Source organism: Notechis scutatus, chromosome 4 (genome assembly GCF_049901735.1).
Source record: "Notechis scutatus isolate UNSWTSFEM ecotype Mainland chromosome 4, rNotScu1.2, whole genome shotgun sequence".
NCBI lineage: Eukaryota > Metazoa > Chordata > Lepidosauria > Squamata > Elapidae > Notechis > Notechis scutatus.
The window spans coordinates 71,144,293-71,156,517 of NC_142012.1; the positions used below are offsets into that span (position 1 = coordinate 71,144,293).

The 12,225-nt window shown below is 43.5% G+C and overlaps 1 protein-coding gene across 2 annotated transcripts in view; it reads right to left on the reverse strand.

Moving 5' to 3' along the window:
• Positions 1-12,225, reverse strand: part of FBXL5 (F-box and leucine rich repeat protein 5) — a 40,383-nt gene that overhangs the window by 22,227 nt on the left and 5,931 nt on the right. The window contains exons 4-6 of one of the 2 annotated variants that reach the window (XM_026675864.2): positions 9,892-10,081; positions 9,511-9,693; positions 4,050-4,175 (exon numbers count right to left, since the gene is read on the reverse strand). In XM_026675864.2, the coding sequence (XP_026531649.1) occupies positions 4,050-4,175; positions 9,511-9,693; positions 9,892-10,081 (499 nt within the window). The remainder of the gene's footprint in view (positions 1-4,049; positions 4,176-9,510; positions 9,694-9,891; positions 10,082-12,225) is intronic. The other variant, XM_087963700.1, reaches the window with a different exon arrangement.

The following is a 12,225-nucleotide window of genomic DNA, read 5'->3' on the forward strand; positions in this document are numbered from 1 at the left end:
CTGCCCTTACTTTTTCTGAGCCCATTTCCACCCTCTCCTGTGAGATTTAGTATCCCAAGTATTCAATTTTGTCTTTATGGAACTCACACTTTGAAAATTTAGTGTACAGCTTGGCCGGCTGCAATTTTTTAACACAGTTCATATGAGCCTAACATGCTCGTCCTTCATTTCGGAGTAAATCAGAATGTCATCTAGATACATCAACACCCCTTTGTATAAGTGTTCATACAGGACTTTGTTTACTAGCTGCATGAACATGGCAGGGGCTTCTTGCTATCCAAACAGTAACACTTGGAATTGTAAACACCCCAGGATCAAGTTGAAAGCCATTTTCCACTCAACTCCCTCCTTAATACTGACTCGATAATATGTTTCACATAAGTCCAGTTTCATAAAGATCTTCCCCTTGGCTAAGTAGGCTAGCTTGTCCTTAATGTATACATTCTCCACACAGACTGCATTAAGCCTGCAGTAATTCATGTACAAGCAGAAACAGCCATCTTTCTTTTCGTGGAATAGGACTGGGACGGCAACTGGGGTCTGGCTGATTGAATGAAACTTGCATTGCAGATTCTTATCGATTAACGCACAAAGTTCTTCTAGCTCTCTGAGGGTCATGGAATACAACTTGAGGTTTGGCAGTTTAGACCCAGGGAGGATCTTGATGGCGCAGTCGGTTGGCTGGTGTGGGAGTGCATCAGACCCTTTCTTGCTAAAAATGTCCTTTAGATTCCAATATTCCCTGGATATTTCTGGGTCCCACCTTGGTTGGTCTTGAGCCATTACAGTTAATTTCAACACACTCCGGGTGGATTTGCTGCTAGCCTTCCAAGGAGAAGCCTTTTCCTCTCTCACCACCTCCTTTGAATTTTTGACAGTCTCTTTTGCCAGTTCACATACGGATTCCATTTTTTGGAGCCATGCTAGCCCCAGCAACAGGGGGCTCTTCATCTCTGGAGCCACTGTAAAACTCAGGGTCTCCCAGCGGTCACCCATTCTTATCTCCACTGGTTCCATTATAAATTGAGTCGGGACTCCCCCAGCCATGGTCCCATCTAGCTAACAAAATGCTATGGTATCCCTAACTGTCAAGAGTCTGAGTCCTAATTTTTCCACCAACTCAGGGCTCACCACGCAGTCTGAACCCAATAAAGCCAACACCTTCCCCTGGACTCCCAACAATGACACATTCAGCTCAACTGGGATGGTTACAGGGTTCACAGGGCGCCTTACCAAGGGATTGTCATCAGAGTCGGTGTTGCTCCTCTCTGGGGTAGTCAGAGTTCCCTCCTCCCCAAAGCCAGGAGGGGAGAACTCAACAATTTCAACTCCTCTAACGCTGTCTCATGGGACATTGGGGTGGCTTTTCCCACCTTTTTCCCAGGGTTACCAACCGTTTTTGGAGTCATTTTGGTGAGTTGGCAGTCAGCAACTTGGTGTCCTTCCCAAGATTGAAATATCTGGTACGTCAGCATTTGGGACTGAGGTTGCATCCAGGTGTTCTCAGGTCCTTTGCTTTTGCCAGAAATGGAGAACAGCACCATCTGCAGGTGTTTTAGCTGCAGGACCTAGCCAGGTCTATCTCCACCTCTTCAGCTAGCATATAACATTGCTGGAAAGAGTGCTGGGGGGCTCCCTGTGAGATGCAGGTGTTTTATTCATTGTCATTGAGCCCATCTTGGAAGCACTCTATTAGGATATCCTCTGGTCAGTTGGCCAGCCAGCACACCAGCTCACAAAATGCTGCCACTCCGTAACCCTGATTGATGATTTTGATGCAGATTCAGGTCTTGCATTGGACAGAGTTTGACCTGCTTACGCAAGGCCATCAATCAATCATGAATTGATTAAAGTTTCGGAGCTCTGGCACATCATCGTGCTTCTGCGGCCATGGTCACGCATCAGACCCAGGCTGCTTTGGTGGGAGGTTGGCTCTATACACTTGGGTGAGGGAAAACTCCAGTTGTTTTGGGTCTCCTGCGTATTTCAAGCCCAGGGCAGAAGGTCTCAGAATCCCTTTTCTTGGGAGGACAGTCCTCCCCCCTTGGGAAAGGGGCTGTGCTGCCTGAGCAGCTAGTGGTGAAGCTGCTTGGGCCAGGATGGGTCTGGGTGAGGCTGCATTTACAGCACCATGTCCCACCAGCCCTTGTGGATGTTGAGGCTCTGCTAGCTGGACAAGAAGTTCTTTGGCCCACTGGTTTCTCATCTCTCAACACCCTTCTCTCAACACCCTTTGGGCTTGCTCCACCAAGTCTTGTTCATCCAGCTCCCCTGGAAACTCCTCTTTGAACTCCACGACGCTGTCTCCTGGCTCTGCAGCTTCCCTGGGTGTAAGGGCCTGCCTCTCCTCTCTATTCAAGAAAGGAGAACTCTTGAAACAATTAACATTTCAAAAGGAGCCTTTTCTTGAAGGAAAGAGATAGCAAGACAAAAGGAAGGAGGATCTGAGGATTCCCATGCAAGTCAATTAGGTTAAGGCAGTTATTTCTTCCCCTCAGTCCAGTGTTGAATAAGCCAATCCACAGGTGCAAAGTTCTTTTGAGAATTGCTGGCTGAGGTTATCAAGAAGCTGTTCTTGGGCATCTCTTGCTGAAGGCTCTGGAGCTGAAACAAAACAGATGGCCCTCCCCCCTTACATTCCCATGAAGGTAAATTAAAGTACAGAATAGATAGGCACCAGGAAAAAGATTATAAACTAAAGAATGCATCCAGGCCCTCTCACCACCAAAATGGTAGTGTCCCGATAGGGATCTATGGGACCTGACACCAGGTGTACGTCACACCGACAGCTTTTTCTTCTATATCCTCCTCCTTCACCCCCAGAGTGATCACCAGGGCTTCCTCACCGATGCTCACATTCCCCGGCAATTTGAGCTCCTGTTTGGGTTGATGCGGTTTGGAGCAAGAGGGCCTCCACGAGTTCCAACCTCCTCCAGGCCACTTTCGTGGCTTGTCATTTTTTGCTCAGTGCCCTTGGTAGACATCAATCTGATTGACTGTTGCCGCAGAGCTTGCCGACTGTCAGGCTGGCCCCAGCTACCCCCTATAGAGTACCTTGACTCCGTTAAGTTTTAGAGAAAAGGTACTTTTACCAGAGATGCTCAGTGTAGCATGGATGAGGCAAGCTCTAAAGAAAAACATGCAAAAATTGTATATCAAAAGCAATTCCCAATGTCTAAACCCACCCCCTGGGAGATCAGTCCAAACAGATCTCATTCCAATGTTTTGGGAAATTGGTGCCTTAGGCACCGGTGTAAATTCCTTTCCCGGGACTGGCATCCTTGAAGATTGGCAGATTGTTTGGCACTCCTGGTTCCTGTTAGTGTTCATATTCCCCAATTTCCCATAGCATTCTTTCACATCTCCAGCACACTTCCCTTCTCAGATGCCCCCTCCCCCCTAGTTATGGCAGTTGCTAGCGAGCTTCAAAGAAAACGAAGATGAGCAGCTGACACCCACTATCTTAGCCATGATACCAAACTTGTTCTCTAGCATATAGCAAACAGGCAACATCAAACAATTCACATTATACTAAGCCTTAAAGTGCGAACCTGACTAAGATGTCAAGCTGCAGTAAAGCAAAAATTTGCAAAACTTTTTTTTTCATTTGCAGAAAGAAGGGGGAAACCTCCTTATGGTCATTACAGATCATTAACATAATTGTAATTCTGACCTTCCCTAATCCTTCCAGATAATGCGACTAAAATTCCCAGAATTTTAAACTGGTGTGAGTATGCAAATTATAAGAACTGTTGATTTAACACAGAAAAACCCAGGCTAGGAATGGCTGGTGTAAACTATGGTTTCCCAAGATAAGCCTTACTTAATGCCAACCTCAACATACTATTGTTGGCATCAACTCTTTGAAATGGGCCAAGTGAAGAAACTTGGCAGACCATGTAATCATTCCATAACAGATATCATACATACGAGCAGTATTCCAGCTTGAATTTTCATAGCTGGTTGTTTTGTGGAAGTGAACTATGAGGTTTAATGCTCAATGTTCAAATCTTTGGGACAGATAAAACTGAAGAAGGCAGACAGCTCACCAGATTCATCTATATCAGCGTCTTCATCCCATTCCTGAAAAGCCTGACTTTCGTCTTTCCTGTTTTTCACCCATTCTTCATCTGGCTCCGTATCAAGATCACCTGGTGGGCCACGGGACCAATTTCCTGATCAGTCAGTAAGAAATTTAATTCATTAAAGCAGCCTTGGCATTTTGTCCATAACCAAGAGCAGATCACAGGTGTGTAAAAGCATCACAGGAGAAAGGCTAAATAAACGGATGTTGCTTTCCTATCCTTATAGGTTTTAAAAGTAATACATAACAAAATTGGAGTATTGCAATACCTTTCCAAATTACAAAATCTTTAGTGGCTGAATCATTCAAATAATTCCCAAACATTTCATTCTCAACTCTTAAGCTTCCAGAAACAGATAAAGAGCTTCATGTCTATTAGAAAGTGTTAATACTTTTAGGTTTGTTGTTAGAATGAAAAATAAAACAAAGGGGTGGGGGTGGTAAAAAACCTGAATAAATAAAGTAGCAAATAACTATCTACTTAGTTCAATAAAGATACATATCATTTCCATATAATTAAAAAGAGAATAGACTGAGTTTTAAAACTCCTAAATTTATAAATGCTGTATTTCAAAAGAAAGGGCAAGAGATTGCTTAACTTAAGGTCATTCAACCTATATTGGCGTATAATTTTCTACACATATAATTGAAGATAAGGCAGTGATTGCAAATCCAAGTTTGACAATTACTAACTACAGTAATTTTCACACCATGAAAACCTAAATATTTAGATCAAATCATCTTCTTCTTCTTAGCCTTTGTCTATCCACTGTAGGATGAAAGCCACTTCATCATGTTTCCAACCAATATGGAACTTTCTTTTGCCAATTAGGCCCTTGCTGATGACATCAATCCCTCGTTTTAGGTCTCTTTCTTGGACGCTTTTTTAATCAAGTGGGATCCATTCTATGACTGCCTTGGTCCACCTGCTATCAGTTCTTCTTGCTATGTGACCAGCCGACTTCCATTTTAATTCTTTTACTCTCTTGATATTGTACGCTATTGTTTGTTCTCTAATCCATGTGCAGGTCTTTATAACTTGTCTTGTAATGCCAAGCATGTATCTTTCCATGCCTTTTTGTCCCACTCATAGCTTTTGTATCGATTGTGTGGTTAGTGTTCATTTTCCACCAGCATATGTTAGAGCAGGTTGCACACACTGATTGAAAAGTTTTCTCTTCAGGCATAGGGGGAAATTGTTTTTGGAAATTAGGCTTAGCTTGCCAAATTCCTACCAACCACATTTAACACACTGTTCAATTTCCTTTGAAGAAGTATTTCACAAACTAGCCTGGGCAAAAGATGGAATAAAAATCAATGGTGCCTATTTAAATCACTTAAGATTTGCAGATGATGTTGTTCTCTTCTCACAAGACCAGAAGAGCTACAAAGACACATATAACTACATACATAGATACATAGACACACACACACACACACACACACTCCTTTATATATATTGTTCCACTATAATATCTACCATATATATTTATCGTCATACTGTAATATTTCATATTCTTTATTTATCTTTACACCTGCTATTTAACCAATTATACCATGCATTTCAAATCAAATAGTATTTGGTTTCTTCTCTGTCTTTATTTCCATTGTCAGCCTGTCCATCTCGGCCCACTCTAATATTTTCTTTATCACACTTTCTTCCAACGGCATAATATCATTTTTCCAGTTTTGTGTATAAATGATTCTAGCCGCTGTTATTAAATGTAACATGAGATACTGTATTTTTTGTCATATTTTCCTGTTATTATACCTAGTAAGAATATCTCTGGTTTTAACTCTTATTTGTTGCTTAGTTATTTCCTCTATCCATTTTCTTATCCTTATCCAATATTTTTTTGCTACTGGGCACGTCCATCACATATGGTAATATGGTCCTTGCTTTTGTTTACATTTCCAACATTCCGGTGTTCTATTTGGAAACATTTTTGCTAATCTAATTGGGGGTAAGTGCCATCTGTAGAACATTTTATATACGTTTTCTCTATATACTGATAACAGATAATCAGAGTTGGAAGGGACCTTGTAGGTCATCTAGTCCAACCCCCCACCCAAGCGGGAGACCCTGCACCATTTCTGACAAATGGCAGTCCAATCTCTTCTTGAAAGTCTCAAGTGATGGTGCTCCCACAACTTCCGAGGGCAACTTCTGTTCCATTGGTTGATTGTTCTCAGTCAGAAAGTTTCTCATTTCCAGGTTGAATCTCTCCTTGGTCAGTTTCCATCCATTGTTCGTTGTCTGGCCTACAGGTGCTTTAGAAAATAGCTTGACCCCTTCCTCTCTATGGCAGCCCCTCAAATATTGGAAGACTGCTATCATGTCTCCCCTGGTCCTTCTCTTTACTAGACTAGCCAAGCCCAGTTACTGTAACCGTTCTTCATATGTTTTAGTCTCCAGTCCCCTAATCATCCTGGTTGCTCTTCTCTCTACTTTTTCTAGAGTTTCAACATCTTTTTTGTAATGTGGTGAACAAAATTGGATGCAGTACTCTAGGTGTGGTGTTACTAAGGCTTTATAGAGTGGTATTAGTACCTCCCTTGATCTTGATTGTATCCCTCTGTTAATACAACTTAGGCTTGCATTAGCTTTTTTGGCTGCTGCTGCACACTGCTAGCTCCTATTTAGCTCCAAGATCCCTCTCACAGTTACTGCTATTGAGCCTGGTTTCACCCAGTCTATATGTGTCCTTTTGGTTTTTCTTGCCTAAGTGTAGGACTTTACTTTTCTCTACATTGAATTTCATTTTGTTAGATATGGCCCAGTGTTCTAATCTGTCAAGATCCATCTGGATCTTGAGCCTATCTTCTTGGGTGTTAGCTATTCCTGCCAGCTTAGTGTCATCTGCAAATTTGGTAAGTTCCCCTTCCATTCCCTCATCTAGGTCGTTAATGAAGATATTGAAGAGTACTGGGCCTAAGACGGAACCTTGTGGCACCCCACTGCTTACTTCCCTCCATGTAGACTTAGACCCATTAAGGACTATTCGTTGAGTACGGTTTGTCAGCCAGTTGCGAGTCCATCACTAGTTGTGGTGGTGGGTTGTGGTCTACTTTGTCGAATGCCTTGCTGAAATCTAAATACTGTATATTATGTCCACAGTATTTTGCTGGTCTACTAATTTAGTCACTATGTTGAAGAATTAAATAACATTGGTTTGCCATGATCTGTTCTTAACAAACCCGTGCTGACTGCTAGTTATTGCTTTACTTGTTTGTAGATGTTGGCAGATCTGTTTTTTTATTATCTTTTCCAGTATCTTCCCAGGTATTGATGTTAGGCTGTTTGGTCTATAGTTTCCTGGGTCTGTTTTTTTTCCCTTTTTTGAAGATGGGAACCACATCAGCTCTTTTCCAGTCCTCTGGTAGTTCTCTGGTGCTCCAGGACTTTTGAAAGATATGGTGCAGTGGTTCTGAGATGACCTCTGCCAGCTCCTTTAAAACTCTGGGATGTAATCCATCAGGCCCCGGTGATTTGTTTTCATCAAGATCAGACAGGTGTTCTCTTACTTTTTTTTTTTTTTTTTTGCTTATTTTAACTTTTATTTCTTTTACAGTTGTTTTTGCCAACTTTAGTTGTTGGCAGCAATTCAAAGGAGATAAAGGTGGGTGCTTATCTTGAGGGACTGTTTGGAACACATTACAGGCTGTAATTCCCAGTGTTGAAATAAAACAAGAGTTGTTTGGACTAAGTGTGTGCTTAATTACAGCCTCAGGAATCCTTGGTCAGAACACCCATCTGCTCACCATCTCCTAAGTGCACGCCCAGGGGGTGGGACCGAGGCGGCAGGGTGGTCTCTATGTGCATGGGTCAGATCTAAGGCACACCATGTTCCGGCCCAAATGACCACACCAAGTTATATAGATAAGCACTGCATCCCCGTCTCCATGCCCCACTCACCGGCCCTCTTTCACTGGGATCACCCCACCCCTGCGTGGGAAAGCCATTGCTGGTGGCAGCGTAGCCAATCTCTCCCCCTACCCTTGTCCCTTCCTGAGCACAGAAAAGATTAGGACAGTATGAAAAGCATTTGCAAGCTGATGATACTTGGCAGCAGTAAAATCCCTTGCTTCCGTCTCAGTGTGAAGAGCGTTTGCAAGCCAATGAGACTTTGGGGCAGAGAAATCGCCTTGCTTGAAACCTCCCATTGGCTTATAAACGCTCTTCGCACCAAGACTGCAACAGTGAGAAAGGCGTTTTCAAGCCGATGGGAGGCTTCAAGCAAGGCGATTTCATTGCCCCAAAATCTTGTCTTGCAAACGCTCTTCAGCCGGATCTGGTACAAGGATCAGTTCACAGAGAACAGAGGCCTAAACTACTGTAGTGCAAGATCAGTAGCACAAGATCTTGCGCTACTGCTCTCTTGTGATCTTGCACTACAGTACTGCATGAATTACAGGGCATCGGTGGTTGTGCACTGCTGAGGAGGGTGCCTGGGTATCAAACAGTACTACATAACTGCAACAGGGAGGGAAGGTGAAAATGGGACGCTGCCGTGGGAAATGGGCAGGCAGCAGTGGGCAGGGGCTTCCCATTTTGACCTCTCCCCACCGCTATTTTGCCTCTGCACCTGGACTCCAACCTAAAACTGAATGGGCAGTTCAGCTGTCATCCCCCACCCCAGTCCCCCAGCACTGTTTGACCCTCCCCCCAGGCACCTTCTGCAGTTGCGCACAAGCACCGATGCTCAGCTTCCCCCCAGGCTTTGGCACTCACCCTGGATCACCCCTCCCACCCTTATCTGGTCTATCACAGATGCCCCTCAATGTGAGCAGGCTAGGTCAAGTTGGCCACACTCACCTAGTCTTGTGACCACCCAGCCATGCTCATTGGCCCTTTGCTGATCCGGCCCTCAATGAAATTGAATTTGACACCCCCTGATTTAGATGAACTGGATAAAATTAAATAATGAGATCCACAAAGGAAATTCAGTCCTCAATTAACTGCAATTGATACTGGAACTGCAGCTATGCAACATGGTCATTCAGTACATCATGTGACCATGCATGATTTACTTCTGCTGTAGCCATTAAGCAAATTAAGCAGTTATGAAGAATCATGTCATGTAACCATGACTTGTGACTTCCTGTTAGCTTATCTATTGGCTTTGCTTGTCAGAAGCCAGCTGTGGTGGTTGTAAATGCAATCCTGTGACTGTAGGATGCTGCAACCATCAGAAAAGCACGCTGATGGCCAAGCACTCAAATCACAATCACAGGATTGGGCATATACAGTGATAACTGTAACCTCAAGGTAAATAAGTATAAATCTACTTTATCAGCACTGCTGTATATTTGAGTGGTGTTATGCTTAGTCACAGATTTTTTTAAAATCAAGTTTAAAATAACTACAAATTACTAGGAATGGTAATTAGGGCTGCGAAAAAAAGGTTGAGAGTACAGCCTCTTACCTCTAGCCCAGTGCACAGGATAAAGGTGTTTCCAGAGAAATCCTGTTTTTGCTAACTGTGACCATTTGCTGCTGACTTGACTACATCGGCATAATTCTTGAGGGCTAAGATAGGTAAAAATAGTGAGCATCACCTCAGAAGGCAGATGAACAATGCTGGTGGCTTGTTCTGGTTCTTCAGTTTCTGAAAAACAGAAGACACTTTACAGGCACTTGACAAGTTGATCAATCTTAGCAGAATTCAGCTCTAAAGAGACACTTCTAGAACTGTGGCAAAGAGAATGTTGTTGATGGATGGGGGAGTTGTTTTTTTTTAAAGGTTATTTTTGGAATTATGCACCCAGCTACTCATTCACAGCTAACTTTCAATTTAAGGGCTTACCATGATCTGCTTTTTCATCCACAGAATATTTAAAAGCTTTCTGGAGTTCTTCTGCTTGATTCCACAGACTGATCCCTCTACGTATTTCTGCTGCAGTTTCCTTCTGTGAGCAGTGTTGTGCAATTACTTTCTTTTTTATGTCCTTCAGTTCTTCATAGGTAAAATATTCCATCAACATTGGCTGGAAAACCTAAGGGATAACTATGATCACTATCTGAACATCAATTCTAACTTACATTGCATACTACATTTTTTCTTATATTTGGAAAGTTATGGGCTTTTGGTGAATTATAAACAAATATTATTTACATTAAAAAATGTAAATTAAAAAATATGAATTCTAGAATCATGCTTGCTCTACAAGATCCAAATCTAATGATCAGAGATGACTTCAAAGGAAAAACACATTTGACAGATAACAAACATGGAAAAGTGGAAAAACTATACATATCAACATGAATGGTATCAAAATAGAAAAAATGTTTATTAAAAACAATTTACCTTGACAATTCAGCACATTTTCATGTAGAAATAACAAGTTACCAAAAAACTGCCAAAGTGCAAGTTTTTAAAAAACAATATACTTTCTTATTTATACTACCATAACAAACATGCCACATAATCACACACAGAGAGAGAATGCAAGCAGGTAGCACTGGGTACAGAGTTTTGCAGATTTAGTATTTAGAGATATAGTTAAAAAAGCATTTAAAGTATGTTCTAATTTTTTAAAAAAATATTAAATCTTATTCTTTTTCACACTGATATAACCACTGCAGCATCCTCATGGTCAAAATTCAGATGCTTGGCAACTAGTTGATATTTATGATGGTTGCAGTGTTCCAGGGTCACGTGATCACCTCTTGCGACCTTCTGACAAGCAAAGTCAACGGGGACATCACTTTGCAACCATGTTACTAAATTAACGATGGCAGTGATAAACTTAACTGCGGCAATAAAAGTTGTAAAATGGGGCAAAACTCATTTAACAACTGTCTTGTTTAGCAATAGAAATTTTGGGCTCAATTGTGTCATAAGTCAAGGACTAACGGTAGTTAAATAAACATTGACCACTTTTAATCTTTTGAAGTCAAGCTTGGAAGATGTAGCAACTTTAAGGGGCAACACAGCAAATGAATAAATCAAATGTTTACCTACAGTTCTGTCATAAAGATGTATGGCAGTCCAATAAAAATGAGAAGTATGGCAAACTCAATGTAACAGCACAACTATGCCATATCAGCACTAGTCAGTAGAGTATCCAGAGCAGTAGTGGTATTCAGCTGGTTCTCACCAGTTCAGAGAACCGGTAGCAACAATTTGGCCTGGGTCGCCGAACCGGTAGCGACTTCTGGCTGGCCACATCTCCAACCCAGTTGCCTGGTCGCCGCTCACTTGCCCTTCCAGCTGCTTGATGCTCACCCTGCCCACCCCCGCCCTACACATGTTGCCTCTGCCACATGGCCCAGCTAATCGCTTCGCCAGTTGCCTTGCTGATGCCCAGTCAGCTCAGCTCACCAAAGGTAAGCAATGCATGCCGCCCGCTGACCCTTCACCTTGGGTTGGGAGCCAGGGCCCCAGGGTCGCACTATTCCCTGAGGCCCTGGAGCTGCCAGCTGCCTCGGTTGGGTCGGGGAATGCATGACTCCCCAGCTCCAGCCTTGCCCCGGAACCGCCGCCTGCTCGCCACTGGCTCTCCCTTAAGCACGATGTGTCACCCATTTTCCCCTCCTTCAGAGTCCCTGGCACTTAATCTCCTCGCTTCCTCTCGTCTTTTGTTGTCCGTGGCCGTGACTTTATCTTCCTTCCACGGCTGGCTTCCAGGGAAGGCAAGCCAGGGCTGAGAGCCGCTGGGCTCCCCATCAGCCCGCATCTCATCCCCCCTTGTCGTGAGATGCCTGCAACCGCTGCCTCTTTTTTTTCGGTGCGAGAAACCTCCCAGCTGATGCCTCTTTGCCAGCCAAAACTGAGCCGGCTGGCAGGAGGCTTCTTGCACCAAAAACTACCAGCCTCCACTTTTCGAACACGCCAAAAAAGAGATTCAATCCCACCAATCGCTGCCCTGTTCTTCGCACTGGCCATGCATGCGCACCCCATTGCCTGCTGCACCGGAGGGACTTACCTGGGCAAGTACCTCCACTCTGGGCACAGCAGGCAATGGGGTCCACCTTGGTCCAAAGAATAGGGTGGCAAGTCTCAGCTGCTGCTTCTTTGCCGGCTGGAACTGAGCTGGTAGCCCAGCTCCTAGCAGGTTCCGACCAGCAAAGAAGTAGCAAAAAAACATAACGGCTGTAGGCTTCTTGCAGCAAAAATTACTGCCCTCCGGCTTTGCTC